Source organism: Gymnodraco acuticeps, unplaced genomic scaffold, assembly GCF_902827175.1.
Source record: "Gymnodraco acuticeps unplaced genomic scaffold, fGymAcu1.1, whole genome shotgun sequence".
NCBI classification, from domain to species: Eukaryota; Metazoa; Chordata; class Actinopteri; order Perciformes; family Bathydraconidae; genus Gymnodraco; species Gymnodraco acuticeps.
Genome location: NW_022991680.1, coordinates 374,114 through 392,642, shown reverse-complemented (window position 1 = coordinate 392,642; position 18,529 = coordinate 374,114). Strand labels below are relative to the sequence as shown.

The following is an 18,529-nucleotide window of genomic DNA, read 5'->3' as shown; positions in this document are numbered from 1 at the left end:
CTGTTTATAATAAAACATAAGGCACATCTGAATGAAGGGAATGCAGCCAATGTGATGATGATGGAGGTATAACCACACCCTTTCCATTGAAGCAGGGTGTGGTACAGCGGAAGTCTTAATTATTTGGAAGGTATTATTCTAATAACATCAACAAATATATGCAGCAACATGTTTGATCTGATATAGATTTCAACAGAGAGAAGCATTAAGCCAGCTGAAAAAAAGATAGGCCTACTCACATTACCATACAATTGTTATTATCACCATTATAGTTTCAGACATAATGTACACATTGATCTATTTCTGTCAAAAGCGAAGCTGTGGAATAATGTGTTCCCTATCTGTATCCATGAGACTATATACAGTAGTTCATTATTACTCAGGGGGGGGGGGGGTTAACTACACTTCCCATGAGTCCACAGACCGGAAGCAGAAATAACACGGCGGAAGCATGCGAAGGTAAACACAACTACAAGTTATCAGTAACATTTACAAGTCATTTCATTACAATTGTGTCATTTTAATTAACGTGTGGTGTCCTTGATTTGGGAGAAAATACCAGTTTAAAGCCGTTGCTTTTACGTCTGATCTACGGCAGGCACTGTTGTCATGGAGATAGCTAGAGCCAGTTAAGCTAACGTTAGCTAATCTCTGTAGCTGCAACATGTTTTACAAGATTGTATCTTAAAATATGTTGAACAGGACTATTGTGTTTCTATTCATCTATACTTTAGACTCAAAGCTTACTTATAGACCGTATTCCTCACTCTGCATCGCTCAGTTTGCCCCTGGTAGTCTCAGTTTACCACACGGCTAATGCTAATCGATTAGAGGATGAAAAAGATTCAATGTCTACACTGGACTGCATTGAGATTTTAGCTTGTGACAATGAACGAAAATACATAGGTATCTAAGAATATGATATTCCAATATATACAGTCTGTTATTAACAAGGCATATTACGATGACAGGGTATATGTATTTTTTTATTTGTATACTAATATCACTTACATGAGCAATATGAAACCCATTTTTTTTAAACAGATATATCCACCCTAAAGTGGATTCAAGCAATATACTTCTTATTAAGTTAGAAATAGTGCATTCTTTTTTTTTACAGACTTTCGCAGTTATGCACAGAGCAAAAAGCAGAATGTTACCCAAACATAATTTAAAAAATGTACAAAGAGGACCATAGAAATACATATAATGAAAGCCTCATTTTAAAAGCAGTTTTTTAGTGATGGGGTCAAACTGTGGAGTTCTCTACAGAGTGATTTTATGGCAAGAAAATGCATCAAACTATAATATTAGATGATACGAAGTGTCAGGTTATCTGTTTCTTTAGTTGATGGTGAATTATTATCTATGGTTTGGAATCCTCTTTTTCTGTAGTATGGCCTGTTAGGTAACTTGCATTTACAAACACATGTTTCTATTATTGATAATGTTTTGATTAAGGGGAAGGCAGGCAAAATAAGACAACAACCAAACACTATTAATCTAGAAAATAAACACTCATCCAGACTCATCCAAAATAAAATGAATCATTAATTGCAAGCTATGTTTCCGAAAATCATTTATTTCACATGTTGCATTTTTGTTAGTTAAGATGTATTAACAGTTTATTTGTGGTACTGTAAGTGTCCATTAGGCATATTACTGTGTTGTGTATAATTAACGTGTGTGTGTGTGTGTGTGTGTGTGTGTCTCTCTCTCTCTCTCTCTCTCTCTCTCTCTCTCTCTCTCTCTCTCTCTCTCTCTCTCTCTCTCTCTCTCTCTCTCTCTCTCTCTCTTTCTCTCTCTCTCTCTCTCTCTCTCTCTCAGAGTGAGCCGGCAGCTGTGTGAGGATGGCCCGCTGCTGGAGGAGCAGGAGACGGAGGCCAGAGGCAGCTGCACAGCCTCCTGCTGCAGCAGCTCCACACCGACGTCGACATTGACCGGTCTGTTAAAAAAAAAAAAACATTGACTGTATAAATGTAAACTCATTGTGCCTGACTCAAGAAGAAAAAAAAAATGTATTCAGTCCTATGGCCACGTTCAGTGAAAATTATATTCTTGTTATAGTGCAACTACTGGGGTTGGGACAAAATCAAAAGACAAAAATATACTGCAATGTATCCCCTTAACGAATACTGTCAGAAACATGGTGCAGAAGATTCTCTACTACTACATACTAACAAGCACCATACCCTGTAGTGAACGTCTGTCTCTTGATAGCAGATCATGACTGTGCACATTTTTATAAGACGATTTTATTGTTACACATTGACAGTAAAAAATCAATTTGCTGTGTTTAATAAAAGCTGTGTAGCTCAGTGGGGAAATGAAGAGAGCAGTTTCACGTTTCATTCCCACCTGAGCTCTACATAAAAAGAAACCCCACGCTCTCTTTACTGCTTTGAAGAAAGAAGCATCCATCAATTGCTCCGTTATATTTTCTTCCCACAAAGCAATGTGGAGGATTTTCTTTTACACAAACCCCGGGGCAACATGTTCTTACACAGCCGTGTTTTTATCAGTAAAATATGATCGTAAAGAGTCAGAAACAACGCTAGAATATGTGACTTTGTACATGTGTCTCCAGCTGTTTTGGGTATCTGCACTGAAACCAGAGTTTCCGTTAGAATTGTTTTTGTCGGTTAAAGTTTAAATCTTCCGGACAAAATGAGAAAAGTGCCTGTTAAAGGTCTTCTTTGTTATTTATTGAGCTTTAAAACAAATTGATAACGACATTAGGAATGAAATAATCAAGGCATGTAGATGTTTATTTTATCGAAAAGTAACTTTCAGTAACTTTGACCCCCCTATCGCAACATTTGGAAGAACATACATAACATCTGTTTGAAACTCATATATCAATATTCCAATTACTGTATATAGACTATTCTGCACTGTTTCTATTATATTTGATTGTATTTACTTGCACTATTATCTGTGTTATTGTGTTGGAGGAGCCTGTGACCTAAGATTGTCATTGTCATAACTACACTGTAGCTAAGCCTTGAAACCTTGAAACCTTGAAACATCGTCAGCACTGAAACAACTTCTCTCTTACAGATGTGTCGCCAAGAGGAAGTGTTTCGCACCGGCGTCGCTCTACCGGCCGTTTGGGCAGCAGGCAGCCGGCGTGAGGAGCCTCTCCCAGTTCCAGGCCCTGCAGGACGGGGAGAAGGAGCTGGCCGGCCTGCGGGAGCTCGGCCTCACTGACACCGAGATCCAACTGTGGCAGCGCCGAGACGAACCTCTGGAGGCAGAGAAGGTAAAAACCGGCTGGGTCCGATTCACCGCCCTGTACGTTAGGGGTTTGTTCCCCGATTTCCTGTGGTTCTCCAGGGTGTCCGCGGGGTCTTAAAAAGTATTAAACGGCATTTTCCAAGGTATTACATTTTGTAGCTTGTCTTCAATAAGTATCTAAATGGTCCAAAGAGGTTGTATTCTACAGTGTGCCTGAATGTAATCATGGCGTAGGTGTGTAGTGAGATTCTGTGTAGTTTATTGATGGCATCCCGTTGGATTGGACGTCATCTGAACAGGACATCGCACGCTCACTGCTTGATAGCGCGCGAAGCTCCGTTTACGCCGGTTGTTAAACAACATCGTTATGGGGAAAGTCTGCGTCCAAATGGTTGGAAGATAAGGAGGAAGGACAATCAATACTGTATATAGTCAATGTGAGGTAAAGTGTGTCGTCAAGGTAACCGGTTAAAACTCATAGTGGTGATGAGGTCTTAAAATGTACGGAAAGGGTCTTAAAAAAGATCTTATTCAAAGCAGACTTGAACTCAAACCGAAACTAAAATGATACTAGAATAATCAGGAAATAATACAAAAATGTTTTTTAGAGGAACTCAATTCAAGCCTTATTAAAGGAACAAAATTAATGTCACTTTTATTTTTAAGTTATAATATTTCCCTTCTGAGAAACAGCAAAGAAAATACATTTCCCTCAGCTCTTGTGAAATGAACCACTTGTGCAGTCTTTCTAATTTTAACAATAAAATAACAGGACTATCATAAACATTTCCTGTTAGTTTAAATTCCATTTAATCGAGTTTTTGCCTTCACTATATCAACTTTATTCACTGCTATTGAGAAATGAACACCACACACATTTCCTTATTTGGAATAATGACAGATGATTTTTATGATCAATATGCAAGCAACAAATGAGACATCCAATGTATTCCTGTTGGAAAATACCTAATATATACAACAACATAAACGTGGCTCCTTTCTCGCTGTAACACCTGAGGAAACACTGATCTACATACTTTCAACACCTCACCTTTTGAAAGAACATCCATAACATTCATCTGGGGCGTGGTTCAACCCCCGGAGCTGTTGCTTTTATAAAACTGTGGCAATATGAAAGAAAAATACACACTCTAATTTAAATAGTTTTTATTAGTAAATAATGATGTTCAAAGTAAAATAGTCCCTCCATTGAAACATAGTGCGAGGTGGTTGCTATGCAACAACACTAACAGCTAGCGAACATATTAGACAGAGAGCGTTGATCCATTATTTGGCTATTTATTTACATTCATGTGTATGTTGCCGTTTGTTGTGCACCCACTGAAAACCTGTCCAGCATCAGTAGCATGCTTACGAGGTTACTTGTATAGGTTGAGTTTGTTCTAGGCTGTTGCTTGGCGTGGCGAGAATATTGCTCCACTTTCTCCGGTCCCCGAGATTGGGCTTCCAGTAGCTCTGGAGAGAGCTTTCGCACCTGTGGCCACTAACGCTCATAATTTCTCTGCTTTGTTTCAAGACCCGCCTCACAAAGCTTTTGAATGGTGCTACTTCTCCAGTTGGTCTACCTGCTCTTCACGTAGCTCTGCATGTCGTCGTTTAGGTGCCTTTTTTTTTCTGGAGATAGGCACTGCTCAATCCACTCCTCCATAGTAAGACCCCCCCGGAGGTCGAAGTTAACCTTAAATGTTTCCATCTTAAGCTTTGTTAGTTAGTTAGTTTCGTAACGGACGTAATGTAACAGTTGTAACGGTTGTAGCCTTTCTCAGACGCGGAGGGATACATGACTTGTTGTGAAAAGTAACTACAATTCTACCCTTAGATATACGTTCATTATATCACGGCTAAGAACCAATCAGATTGCTTGATTTGACTTGTCCGTTTTATAATTGTATATAGACTATTCTTGCACTATTTCTATTATATTCAATTTTATTGTATTTACTTGCACTATTTTATTGTGTTGCTCTGTTGGAGGAGCCTGTGACCTAAGATTGCCATTGTCATATCTACACTGTAGCTATGCACACATGACAATAAAAGCCTTGAATCTTTATATAAACGCCATCCCACGATCTAACGTCTGACCCCGCTCGGTGCCCACTCAGGTCCACGGGGTGTGTGCGGCCCCCGGAGCGAAGCAGCAGCGCCTGCAGGTGATCACAGATAAGATGGAGGCCCGGGAGGAGCTGATGTCCCGCCCGCAGCGCTTCGCCTCCAGCCGCCCGCTGTCCCGCCGGGAGATGGAGATCGAGCGGGCGCTCTTCCAGGGAACCGACCGCCTGGGCTTCCTCGCTGCGCTCTACCACAGAGGTACGCTGGAGACACATAAACTAGACTGGCTTGTTATAGTGTGTTTAGATAGGCTGAAGTAAGTTTCGTAACAGAGAGGGGAAGTTACAAAATAACAGTCGGAGGTGAGAATGGTTTATTACAAGCTTTTTACCTCCACATACAAACAACACATTAAATATCACGTTTTTGTTGTTTACAGATTTTGTATTTAACCCAGAGCAGTTTTAAAACTCTGAACAGTAGAGTAGATGCAGCGATGGAAAGTAAAACAAAAAAGATTTAATCAAGTACTGTAGTACAATTTTAAGGGACCTGAGTATTTCACATTTATTTGACTTTATACTTTTATTCGACAATATTTTGTATGTAGATATTGTACTTTCTACTCCACTACATTTATTTTGATCACTTTTAGCTTCATCAAATTATGATATAATTATGGTTGAAGCTATGAGATGCAACAAAAAGTTAATGAATACTTAATGCAACAATTATAATAAAATACAATTATATACTGAATGATCCTTAAATGGGCATTCTGCATAATGAGTACCGTTGATGCTTATATTTTTTTACTTTTATTGATGTTTTTCTTAACTTCAATTTCTGAATACCTCTTCCTCCTCTGAGCTGATCTCATCGTTCTTATTGCCAACTCTGAAAGATATTTTCTAGAAAGGTACATTTATAATTACTACCTTCCCAGCTTTAATGACCGCCATTTTCTGTTCAGATTTGAGGAGGTCTTAAATACTTTCTTCATGCAACTGCCAGTGAGTAATTTAACAAGTGGGTGTACTTATAATATAATTGGAATCATTGCTTTCATGTTCAAACTTTTTTTAATGCTTCTATAAAAAATAATAATTCCCTTTAAAAAGAAATTGGAATGAGTGAAGTAGAAAATATGTAAACGGGAGGATAAATAAGTAACTTCAAAACAGCAGCGAAGAGGACTCAATGTCCCTGCAGTCTCAGAAGATCTCACCTGCTTATATATTTCCTTTCTCACAACAGATGAAGAAAACTCACAGAGCCAGCAGGGGGCGCCGTCCTCCGACCCGATGGACTCTCTCTTCAGAGACGTCCTCAGCAGGAACAGAAAACACGCTTCACCACAGGACAGAGAAACAGCAGCACACCTTTCTACACACAGAAACACACCTGACCAATCACAGGACTCACACAGAAATACACCTGACCAATCACAGGACTCACACAGAAACACACCTGACCAATCACAGGACTCACACAGAAATACACCTGACCAATCACAGGACTCACACAGAAATACACCTGACCAATCACAGGACTCACACAGAAATACACCTGACCAATCACAGGACTCACACCGAGACAACAGCCAATCACAGGTTTCACACAGAGACAGCAACCAATCACAGGGCTCACACCGAGACAGCAACCAATCACAGGACTCACGCAGAGACAACAGCCAATCACAGGGCTCACACCGAGACAGCAACCAATCACAGGGCTCACACCGAGACAGCAACCAATCACAGGACTCACGCAGAGACAACAGCCAATCACAGGGCTCACACCGAGACAGCAACCAATCACAGGGCTCACACCGAGACAGAAACCAATCACAGGGCTCACACCGAGACAGCAACCAATCACAGGGCTCACACCGAGACAGCAACCAATCACAGGACTCACGCAGAGACAACAGCCAATCACAGGACTCACACAGAGACAGCAACCAATCCCACGAAGCCTCTGATTATATTTCAAAACTGCAGAGTGATAAAAGTGTCTCAGTTCAGTCAGAGTGGAGTTCAGAGCCTGCGGAGCAGCATCTGGCTCAGGAGGACTCTCCAGCAGCTGCTGCTCCTCCACGGATAAACATCAGCCAGCCAATCGGCAGTCTGAAGGCGAGGTCGGGGGGGCCGCTGACTGTCAGAGGGGAGATCCAGACCATCTCAGAGGAAGAAATCCTGAAGAACCGTGAATCTGAAGAAGGGATCCAGAACATCCCGAGGTTCAGGAACTACCAGCCGGGGAAACCCTCCAAGGTACCCACAGATACACCTGCAACACACTAAGAGTTTAGTTTAGTTGTGTTGTTTTGATCTAATACAACTAATATACACATACAAAAATGTCTAATAAGAAATAATAAGGCATCACTTTTGAATAGTGACTAGCCACTGTACATGTATTCTGCATTAAAAGGCATAGGCTAAAGTGTATGACACCGTTTATTATATTAATTATGTTCATTTTTACACAAACATTTTTTTGGAAATTGGAAGTACTGTGTAAACTATACGTTTCTAATAGATGGGTTGGTAGGGCTGCACGATTTGGGGAAATAATCGAATTGCGATTTTTCTGACAGATATTGCGATTGGATTTGCGATATTCGTTTTTAAGCGACCCAACGGAAGTTTTTTGTAAAATGCGGCCATAACTCCGGCTAGGAAGGTCGTATCAACGTGCTCCCGTCTCTAGCACCCCCGCAGCCCCATTTGAGAACCACTGGTGTGGATGACTGACACACAAGAAGAACAAAAACAAAAATCTGATGATAATTGCATCATTTCAAATCGCGATTTCTATTTCAAATCGATTAATCGTTCAGCCCTATGGGTTGGACACCATTTCATTTTAAAACCCAAATGCAAACTAATGTATCATTGGGTTAATATTAGTCCTCAGTCGAAACCAGTCCAGATATACACACAGTTTTTAACACACCCAGTTTAGAGATGCTCTCAACTGTTTCCCAGGTATTGTATGTTTCCAATATGGCTGCCAGAACAGACATGCCTTCACTTCAAAGTTCATTTAAAAGCAGAGTATATACTTTCATTTGAAATCCCACCTCAGTTCAGCCAAGTGTCTCTTAATGTTATACTTATGGGGAAAGCCATTCCATTTGTAGTGTTGAATGAATAGTGCTAGTCTGATTTAAAGCAACATTTTGTGACTCTTTGTAATAGATTTGGCTTTAATTATTTATTTGATTCATACCAGTCATGAAAAGGTCCATCCCTAGTGTGCTGCCAATATAATTGATGGAGCACAAAATCATCAGTAGAGGACTTTTCTTTTCTTTTTAAAGCCACCCTTTGATCTTTTTGTGGCAATAATTGAAATTGTATTTTTAATCTACTCTTCAAACTCCTTAAATTAAGATTACTCCATGATTGACTTTTAAAAATATGTATTTTAGCCAGAAGAATAGTTGTATTTGTTAACTGTGTGCGGTCTTCATCTAAAAGCCCAAATAAAATATTAAAGGGTGTAAATGTAAATTCAATATTTGCCGCAAAATAATTTACAAACATTATGATTTGTGTGGAAAACATTTCATTATTAAGATTTATTTTTATTTTAACCTCTTTTCCTTTCTCTTTCTTGATCCTCCTTAGCAACGGTCATTACAGTCCTTAGCAACGGTCTGTTCTACTGGATTAACTACGTGTCACATGTTCTGAATTGACCAATCGGAACTTTATTTAGCCTCCGTATTGTTGGCCGCGAAAAAAATGTGATTCTTAAGTGGGCCCTGAGTTGAAAAAGGTTGGGAACTGCTGATCTAAAGTATCAAATCAAATCAAGTTTTATTTATAGAGCACATTTAAAAACGATTTTTGGTCGAGCCAAAGTGCTGTACGTGTAATAAAAGCACACTACAATAACATAAGAAAAGACAAAACACAGAGAACATGTCAGGTGTCAAAGTAACATTGGTTTAGTAAAAAAATACCCTGTTGTGTTGGGGTCTCTCCTTTGCAGCTACACGGTATGTAGCTTTGGAAAATATCCACTTAACAAGACTTATTCGCACACCTGAACTCTCGTATTTCTCATATTTTACTAGCATTTTGGATTATATTTCTGCACAGAGCAAAAGCTGTTGTGTCGCCATCACTCACATAGAATTTTCTTATATAATGGATCTCCTGGTGGCCGGCATGAACAGAAGAAATGATTACAGCGAGCAGAAACAGTTTTAATGTTCATCGGGGCGCTGAGTGTTCATAAAATGAGTCATTAAAAGGAAATACATCAACTCGCATTAATTTAAAAACCTCAGAGATCTGCGGCATGTGGACTCGTCAGGAGAAACGGATGATTGTTCTGAACTTTAATCACATTTTCCTACACACAGAGCTGCAGCCTCAAACAGAGCTTATGAATAGGTTTGTTTGTAATATTACACACACTGCACACACTTGTATGACGATAAGATGATAGCTAATCAATGATCAAATATATAATTACGGGTGTTTTAAATACAGAGAGGGTATGAACATGTGGATCATCTGGGCGTCATAATTGATCATAGAATATGTTTAACAACTATTTGTGTTTCCAGGTATAACATGTAAGTTATAACAATCATAATTTGTGGATTAATTTCATTATGGCATTTGAGTTTGTTTCAGATTCACTTTTGTATTTGATGTTGCAATTTAATTTCTCCAAGAGACACACATCCCTAAAAGATCTGGTGGATATCTGACCAGTATTTATATCCTAAATGTTCTTTGGGTTTTATCCACAAATGCAACACAAATAAGATCTGCAAGTTATTATTTAATAATCAAACCATTATTATTGAAATGTAAGTATATGTCAGTGAAATATACTTACATTTCAATAATAATGGTTTGATTATTTGTGACGAGACGTGCGTGAGCGGAACTCTCCTCTATTTAGGGTAAACGTTCAACTTTTAATACAGAAGTTGCCGACTTCTCATCCACGATTACGTCACTTCCGCCGCCTAAAACCCAGGAGGTATACGATCTAGCACTACACACACACGCACACACATAGACACACACAGAGGCACAGAGACACATACACACACAGAGACATACACACACACACGCACACACAGAGACATACACACACACACACGCACACACAGAGACATACACACACACACACGCACACACAGAGACATACACACACACACGCACACACAGAGACACATACACACACACAGAGACATATACACACACACGCACACACACAGACACACACAGAGACACGCACACACACACACACACGCACACACACACAGAGACACATACACACACACAGAGACATATACACACACGCACACACATAGACACACACAGAGACACATACACACACACAGAGAGACATACACACACACACGCACACACAGAGACACATACACACACACAGAGACATACACACACACACACACACGCACACACATAGACACACACAGAGACACACACACAGACACACACACACAGAGACATACACACACACGCACACACATAGACACACACAGAGACACACACACATGCACACACACACAGAGACACATACACAGACACAGAGACATACACACACACACACGCACACACATAGACACACACAGAGACACACACACGCACACACACACACACAGAGACACACACACACACAGACACACACAGACACACACACATACATACAGACACACACAGACACACAGAGACACACACACACACACACAGAGACACAAAGACACACACAGACACACACACACACAGACACACACAGACAGACATACAGACACACACACACACACACAGACCCACACACAGACATACAGACACACACAGACACACAGAGACACACACACACACACAGAGACACACACACACACACACACACACACACACACACACACACACATATTAGGCAAGGCAAGGCAAGTTTATTTATATAGCACTTTTCAACACAAGGCAATTCAAAGTGCTTTACAAAAAATGAAAGACATTAAGAAAATGGCATTTAAAATCAGTCATTAAAAAGAAAAGCTAATAAAAGAAACATTAAAAGAAAAAATACATGGATAAAAGTTACAGTGCAGTCTAAGATATGAATAGTTCAATTAAAAGCAGCGACAAAAAGAAAAGTCTTCAGCCTGGATTTAAAAGTAGTCAGAGTTGCAGCGGACCTGCAGGTTTCTGGGAGTTTGTTCCAGATATTTGGAGCATAATAACTGAACGTCTCCATGTTTAGTTCTGACTCTGGGGACAGAAAGCTGACCAGTCCCTGAAGACCCTGATAGGTGGAGAGTTGCCCATATAGGCGGAGCACCCCGTTTCTGACGTCAGAACAATTTCAAATCTGTATCAGTCTGTATCAGCTCCGTTGCAGCTGCGTTTTTAGAGATTTGGGTACGGAGGAAAAGAGAGAGGGTTGTGTTTTCTGACCCCTGGTGAGTTCCCTGACACACCGGGGACACATCTTCATGTATAAAAGACGTACACAAGTGCATTTTGCACGATAGGTCACCTTTAAGTATGTACTATACCGATTTTTGTGAATATTTTTTCTGTAGCCTAGACCTAATAGTGAAAAGGCTTTCCTATTTATGTTCTATAAAAGATTAGATTAGCTTCAACTTTATTGTCATTGCACAGAGTACATGTGCTATGACAGTTAGCATCTAACCAGAAGTGCAAGACAAGTAAGAAAGCAGTTTTATTCAGAGTATAATATAAATATATACATATAAAAGGGAAGCCATATCAAGCCTTGAGCGTGTGGGTCACATGTTCTGTTTCCCCTCTCCCCGTGCACAGACTGAGCGTTCTGTTCCTCTGCAGGTGCTGTGTGTGAAGAACCTGAGTGCTCGGGCCTCGCTGGCCCAGCTGGTGGCGCTGTTCTCCAGGTACGAGCAGCAGAGCGCCCCCCCGCTGCTCTACCGCCTGCTGACAGGACGCATGAAGGGCCAGGCCTTCATCACTCTGCCAGGTGAGAAACTATGACATCATTATGGTTTGGGAGGGAGGCGTGTGGTGCAGCGTGTTGAGCGTGTGGTGCAGCGTGTGGTGCAGCGGGTTGAGCGCGTGGTGCAGCGGGTTGAGCGCGTGGCGCAGCGGGTTGAGCGCGTGGCGCAGCGGGTTGAGCGCGCGGCGCAGCGGATTGAGCGCGCGGCGCAGCGGGTTGAGCGCGCGGCGCAGCGGGTTGAGCGGGCGGCGCAGCGGGTTGAGCGTGTGGCGCAGCGGGTTCAGCGTGTGGTGCAGCGTGCGGTGCAGCGGGTTGAGCGTGCGGTGCAGCGGGTTGAGCGTGTGGTGCAGCGGGTTGAGCGTGTGGTGCAGCGTGTGGTGCAGCGTGTGGTGCAGCGGGTTGAGCGTGTGGTGCAGCGGGTTGAGCGTGTGGTGCAGCGTGTGGTGCAGCGTGTGGTGCAGCGGGTTGAGCGTGTGGTGCAGCGGGTTGAGCGTGTGGTGCAGCGTGTGGTGCAGCGGGTTGAGCGTGCGGTGCAGCGGGTTGAGCGGGAGGTGCAGCGGGTTGAGCGTGTGGTGCAGCGGGTTGAGCGTGTGGTGCAGCGTGTGGTGCAGCGGGTTGAGCGTGCGGTGCAGCGGGTTGAGCGTGCGGTGCAGCGGGTTGAGCGTGTGGTGCAGCGTGTGGTGCAGCGGGTTGAGCGTGCGGTGCAGCGGGTTGAGCGTGCGGTGCAGAGGGTTGAGCGTGCGGTGCAGCGGGTTGAGCGTGCGGTGCAGCGGGTTGAGCGGGTGGCGCAGCGGGTTGAGCGCGCGGCGCAGCGGGTTGAGCGCGCGGCGCAGCGGGTTGAGCGTGCGGCGCAGCGGTTGAGCGTGCGGCGCAGTGGGTTGAGCGTGCGGCGCAGCGGGTTGAGCGCGCGGCGCAGCGGGTTGAGCGGGCGGCGCAGCGGGTTGAGCGGGCGGCGCAGCGGGTTGAGCGGGCGGCGCAGCGGGTTGAGCGGGCGGCGCAGCGGGTTGAGCGGGCGGCGCAGCGGGTTGAGCGGGCGGCGCAGCGGGTTGAGCGGGCGGTGCAGCGGGTTGAGCGGGTGGCGCAGCGGGTGGTGCAGTGGGTTGAGCGCGTGGCGCAGCGTGTGGAGCGTGTGGAGCGGGTGGTGCAGCGGGTTGAGCGGGTGGTGCAGCGTGTGGAGCGGGTGGTGCAGCGGGTTGAGCGGGTGGTGCAGTGGGTTGAGCGGGTGGTGCAGAGGGTTGAGCGCGTGGCGCAGCGTGTGGAGCGGGTGGCGCAGCGGGTTGAGCGGGTGGCGCAGAGGGTTGAGCGGGTGGTGCAGCGGGTTGAGCGTGCGGTGCAGCGGGTTGAGCGTGCGGTGCAGCGGGTTGAGCGGGTGGTGCAGCGGGTTGAGCGGGTGGTGCAGCGGGTTGAGCGTGTGGTGCAGAGGGTTGAGCGGGTGGTGCAGTGGGTTGAGCGGGTGGTGCAGCGTGTGGAGCGGGTGGTGCAGTGGGTTGAGCGGGTGGTGCAGCGTGTGGAGCGGGTGGTGCAGCGGGTTGAGCGGGTGGTGCAGTGGGTTGAGCGGGTGGTGCAGAGGGTTGAGCGCGTGGTGCAGAGGGTTGAGCGCGTGGCGCAGCGTGTGGAGCGGGTGGCGCAGCGGGTGGTGCAGTGGGTTGAGCGCGTGGCGCAGCGTGTGGAGCGGGTGGTGCAGCGTGTGGCGCAGCGGGTTGAGCGCGTGGCGCAGCGGGTTGAGCGCGTGGTGCAGTGGGTTGTGCGTTAGTGTTCGGATCAGGGTGTCACAGGTTCAAACCCCACTGCAGTCAGCATGTCGTTGTGTCCCTGAGACTCTTCACCCCAAGTTGCTCCTGTGGGGATTGTCCACAGTATTGAGTATGTAAGTCGCTTTGGATAAAAGCATCTAACAAGTGACATGTAATGTCATGTCATGTTAATGGAAGTGAAATGTCTTCCTGTTTAACCCCGTATACAGACATTACACTTTGTTGCACATTTCTGCTCCACACTACCTCTTTTTAAATCTGCACAGCTCTCCACTTTGAATATAGTATTTGTCATATTTTATTTTATTTACTTTATTCTTACATGTAAATATTGTCTTTATTTTTTATTTGTTACAAGATTGTTCCTATTTATTTACACAAACATGGACATAACAACAATATACGGGAGATTGTCCGGTACCTTGCTCAAGGGCACCACGGCAGGGCCCAGGAGGTGAACTGGGACCTCTCCAAGTAGCAGTCCATACTCCATATTTAGGAGGAAGAGGGATGAAGGGGATGATGAAGATCTGGATTTGATGAGGAAGAGGGATTTTATTTATTTAACAGGGACATTAATGAACATTTCTGTAAACGTGCCAGAGTTAGCCAAGAGGCTATTTTTCATCTGTAGTCCCTGGACAGATTTTAAAAGTCAATGAAGAGGATGCTGAAGATCTGGATTTGATGAAGAAGAGGGATGAAGGGGATGCTGAAGATCTGGATTTGATGAAGAAGAGGGATGAAGAGGATGCTGAAGATCTGGATTTGATGAAGAAGAGGGATGAAGGGGATGCTGAAGATCTGGATTTGATGAAGAAGAGGGATGAAGAGGATGCTGAAGATCTGGATTTGATGAAGAAGAGGGATGAAGGGGATGCTGAAGATCTGGATTTGATGAAGAAGAGGGATGAAGGGGATGTTGAAGATCTGGATTTGATGAAGAAGATAGCAGCTGACTGCAGGACAGATGAGAACAATTTGACTGCAGCTCGATGATTGGCTGCTGGAGATCGTGGTGAAATGTGATTGGGCAAAAGAGAACGCCCATTATGAGCTGATTAAAGCAGCTGGAGGGTGGAGGAATGTAGAGCCAGGCTTCCTGCTTGAGCTTCAACACTATGTTTTGCTCCTTTCTTTAAAAACGAGCTTCTTTATGTGTCTTTGAATGCACCATTTACGCTAAAACAAGTTCCTCTCATGTGTAAACCTACTTAATACAAACTGATTCTGATTCTGTGACACACACACACACACACACACACACACACACACACACACACACACACACACACACACACACTGACCGACATGAATAAACTAAGCTGTGTGCTTTTCATTAAACATCAGATCTGTATGTGTGTGTTTTCCTTTTGGCAGACGCTGAAACGGCCCAGAAGGCTTTGCAGTTGGTCCATGGATACCGGTTGCTAGGGAAACCTTTGGTGGTTGAGTTTGGCCGTGAGCGACAGGAAGACGAGAAACAGAAGGAGAAGCAGGAGGAGAGGAAATAGTAGAGATAAAACGTTTATTCCTGACAGCAGCCTGAACAACGGGGCGGAGATGGATGTGTATTATTTATTATGGTCTTTTCCTTTTAATAAATATCTGTTTTGCACCAAAGCAACGTTTGTCATGAGTTTTCTGGAGCTACAGTAAAATGTTTGTCATATTTTTATAACCATAGTTTAGTTACAAGTTTCAGGCCTTCGAGCCATAACATCTTGAGGAGATATTTGTAATTTTTTTGCTGGTTATCTGACAAAATATTGAGGTTATATTGAGGATATAATTAAAAAAAATGGTTGCTTTTACTCATAAATGGTCAGTCATCTTGTCTAATATCACCTGGTATAGTATTGCAGGTGTGGGTTGCATGAATGACATGAAACTGAACCCTCTGACCTTTTTATAATCAATATCTGCATCATCATGTTCAGTCAGAGGGATGTACTCACTGTGTGTGAAATCATGGGCGGACTGGCTATTGGGAATACCGGGAGTTTTCCCGGTGGGTCGGTCGGACAATTATTTTGTATCTACATGTTACCCAATACTGCTTATTGAAACCTGTTTAATCACAGTGTTATTCTTCTTTCGGACACTAGAGGGAGGCATTTACACAATAATAGTCGGTCCGGTTTTAAAAGACACTTTGAAACACAGCAGTATCCATAACGTTTGTTTTTACAGACGATAACGCACATAGCTCCTATAATGACGCTTATTTTAACCGCACATATTGTTGGTACTGCGGCACTGAGCGGTGAATTCATAACTTCAAGCAAGACATCTAAAATCGCTAACTAAGTAATAAATGAATGCTTGAAGTGTGTGTGTGTGTGTGTGTGTGTGTGTGTGTGTGTGTGTGTGTGTGTGTGTGTGTGTGTGTACAGTGCACTTATCTCTGGTGTTCTCTCGGTCAGTGAGTAGGTTCAGTTTCTGACCAGATTCCAGTTGCATGTATTTTAGGTTTGAACATCATTGGTGGATTCTCCAAACACTTCTAGAGGTCTTCACCGCTCCAAAACACTTTGTAGTTTATCTGGAAAAACACTGTTTATATTTGCATTTATGTGGTGCCTCTAATTTTGTATCTGCAACTGGAAAACAATCACACGTTGAGGATGAATTGTTGTACATTTAGTGATGAAGACTATAGATGTCTTATAGACGACACCAATAATAACCTGCTCGTCACGACCTGGTCACGACCCATACCTTGTCATTTAAAGACAAGTATTCAATGTTTGTGTTTACTTTTATTGATAACTGTTTTCTTATATGGAATCATTCATATGAATGTACCGCTCCCACTGTTATCCACCTCTTTATTTATGGGAGACATTTGACCTTTTCTCTCATTTGTGTATTTGTCTCTGTGACAGTAATGCACGTATGGGGCGAAGCCTGCAAGCTAGTTCAGGCAGTCAACTCGAGCACTTAAAGCCGACACATCTTCCGGCGCAGACTGAAAACTCATCTCTTTCGACTCCACTTCGAGCGATAGAATTACTAACAAAGAATTACTAACAAACCACTTATATACTAATAAAGGACTGGCTTATCTAAAGCCAGTTGAGTAGCACTTGAAATGTTTGGCTCTATGAAACCTGATGTACTTTTATGATTCTGTTTTCTTCTAGTTTGTATCTTCTTGGTCGAATGAACTTATTGTAAGTCGCTTTGGATAAAAGCGTCAGCTAAATGTAATGTAATGTAACTTATGCTGCATTCATACATAACACCCCTTGCCACTCTACAACCAACCAACCAGAGTCTCCTTAATATGCCGCTCTATTGAACCTGCCAGATCTCTCTCCATGCATTGCTTGCTGCTGCTATTGCTACCTCTACCTCTACGTCGCTGCTGCTTGCTGCCCCACCACCACCACCTGTAGGCTCGGGGGGTTAGTTATTTAATCATCACTCATGGTGCTTTGTATATCTGTGGAGTGAGGGGCCCGAGCGTAGACGCTAAACTCAACTATATGCTGCTTCTAATACACATGTTAAAGAAACACGTGAGTTGTCTGACTGAAAATGCCTAGAGACAAAATAACCACTGCTAAACTCTGATATGATGAATGTTTGAACTTTTATTGATAACTTATTGATTGTTTAGAATATTTCATAATTGTTTACATTTATTAAAATGATAAACCAACAGTGTCAGCACTGATGTGTGTGTTTGTGCGTATTGTGAATGTTTTCTTTATTATCATGACTTGCTCCCTACCTGTATTCAGTGATGTCATCTATTGGGCGTCTGTGGCTCAGTGGATAGTGTGCTGGACTTTGAATCAGGGGATAGCAAGTTCGAGTCCCACTGCAGTCAGCATGTCGTTGTGTCCCTGAGACACTTCACCCCAAAGTGCTCCTGTGGGGATTGCCCACAGTGTTGAGTATGTAAATCGCTTTGGGTAAAAGTGTTTAACAAATTATATGTACTTTTTTGTTTTGTATAACAATGTAGTGGTATCTTTATTCTTGCTTTTAGGATGCCTATCACCATCTGGCAAAGGGACTATCGGTGAAAACTAGCCTTTTGGCTAATTCGAGTACATTCACATGTTTTTAATATGTTGATTCATGTACACACTGTCCCTTGTTTTAACCCTTAAGTTGTGTTGGGTTCTCCCGTGACCCGTTTCAAGTTAAAATGATATAATAACTACGCTCTAGTTCTTTGTATGGGAACAAGGCTTCATGATATCCTCCACAGCACAACTATATAAACACTACAAAACAGATTTTGACAATTTTAGCCAAGCCAAAAAAAAAGTGTATGATTTGGTGTTGGGGTCTGGGGAGACCCAGCAGAATTGTTTTGGGTGACTTGGGGTCAAATTTGGTCCAATCAAGATTCATCTTTGACTTTAGACACCCCTCCCCCTCCCCCTTCATCCACTGTAACAATAATTAAAAACCTTTTGGGGGGAGATTGCATCTAATAGTCTATTATAGTCAGATAACGTAATGATCCACTG

At 43.2% G+C, this 18,529-nt stretch overlaps 1 protein-coding gene across 1 annotated transcript; it reads left to right on the top strand.

Annotated features, from left to right (window-relative positions):
* The first annotated feature begins 451 nt into the window (after positions 1–451).
* On the top strand, positions 452–15,662 carry rbm41 (RNA binding motif protein 41). Its single transcript, XM_034198734.1, is given in 8 exon segments — positions 452–459; positions 1,828–1,877; positions 1,880–1,943; positions 3,061–3,262; positions 5,364–5,568; positions 6,568–7,586; positions 12,162–12,309; positions 15,420–15,662. Coding segments are annotated over 8 exon segments (1,830 nt in total). The 3' UTR covers positions 15,554–15,662.
* The last annotated feature ends 2,867 nt before the right edge of the window (positions 15,663–18,529 follow it).